The sequence below is a fragment of the Austrofundulus limnaeus genome, unplaced genomic scaffold, assembly GCF_001266775.1.
Source record: "Austrofundulus limnaeus strain Quisiro unplaced genomic scaffold, Austrofundulus_limnaeus-1.0 Scaffold1742, whole genome shotgun sequence".
Classification (NCBI taxonomy): Eukaryota; Metazoa; Chordata; class Actinopteri; order Cyprinodontiformes; family Rivulidae; genus Austrofundulus; species Austrofundulus limnaeus.
In genome coordinates this window covers 16,617-17,833 of record NW_013954144.1, presented here as the reverse complement: position 1 = coordinate 17,833, position 1,217 = coordinate 16,617, and the positions used below count along the sequence as shown (strand labels likewise).

At 45.8% G+C, this 1,217-nt stretch overlaps 1 protein-coding gene across 1 annotated transcript in view; it reads right to left on the bottom strand.

Annotated features, from left to right (window-relative positions):
- Positions 1–55: 55 nt before the first annotated feature.
- Positions 56–1,217, bottom strand: part of LOC106536240 (polypyrimidine tract-binding protein 3) — a gene marked incomplete at its 5' end in the record, with an annotated part of 7,592 nt that continues 6,430 nt past the window's right edge. Inside the window, 4 exon segments of the mRNA XM_014033449.1 lie at positions 56–145; positions 246–468; positions 581–673; positions 810–843. Coding sequence (XP_013888903.1) covers positions 64–145; positions 246–468; positions 581–673; positions 810–843 — 432 coding nt within the window.

The following is a 1,217-nucleotide window of genomic DNA, read 5'->3' as shown; positions in this document are numbered from 1 at the left end:
ATATATATATATATATCGATATATATATTTATATATACATTATACAAATATATAACTTGTAACTTACTGGAAAAACTTGAAGGCTTTGACTGTGAATCTTCTGGAGGAGAACAAATCCTTCAGCGTGTCCTCACAGATCGAGGAGCTAGGAGACGAGGATGGACAAGAGGACAGAGACATGAGGACTGAGACACGAGGACTGAGACACGAGGCTGTCAGGTAGAACAGGAAGTGGGCGGTCTTACGGGATGTTGGACAGGTGCAGTGTCGCGGATGGAGGGAAAATATTGTTGAAGTTTTTGGATCCAGGTTTTTTGAAGCGGTGGAGGGCGGAGCCTGAGAAGTCCTGTGTCAGTGCCTGTTCTTCATGCCCCGCCCCCACACGGGGCAGCTGCACCACAGGGTGTTTRGACAGCGTCACCCGGATGACGTTACCATGGAGACGCTGTCCGTTCAGGTGACTCATAGCTGTGAAGATTGAAAATATGTTGATTTGAAAGATATAAAGCCAAGGTTAATAAAAAGTGAACTTCTGTGYGCTGGAAGAGATGTGTTTTAAAACAAATAAAGAGTTTCTGACCGAGCTGGGCCTGAGTGGAATCACTCATCTGAATCAAAGCATTTTCTTTCTTATTGAAGAGAAGTTTTACTCTCTGAACATCTCCATAAACACCTGAAAAACAGTCAACAACGAGAGGTAAACAACAACAGGTCAATAATGAGAGGTAAACAACAACAGGTAAACAACATCAGAAGATTGAGGAGCAGCTGAGTAAAACTGATGAGTTTTTTTTAAAAAATCTTCTCACCGAACAGGATGAAGAGGCAGTGAGGAGAGACTTTCTGCACAAACAAACAGTGTCAATAAAGTTAGTTCAAACTGCTGCGYTCTGATTGGTCAGCACCTACAGCTGTGTCTCAGTTCATGAGCTGCATCCTGGTGAGCACGTAGCCCAGCCGGACCACCTGGACCACATCCTTCCAGTCCAGGTGGTCCATGAAACTGCTGTGAGCTGAGACGACTCGTCTTCACGTGACGTCAGTCTGTGACCTGCTCTGCCAACAGGAAGTCAGTCTGTGACCTGCTCTGACAACAGGAAGTCAGTCTGTGACCTGCTCTGACAACAGGAAGTCAGTCTGTGACCTGCTCTGACAACAGGAAGTCAGTCTGTGACCTGCTCTGACAACAGGAAGTCAGTCTGTGACCTGCTCTGACA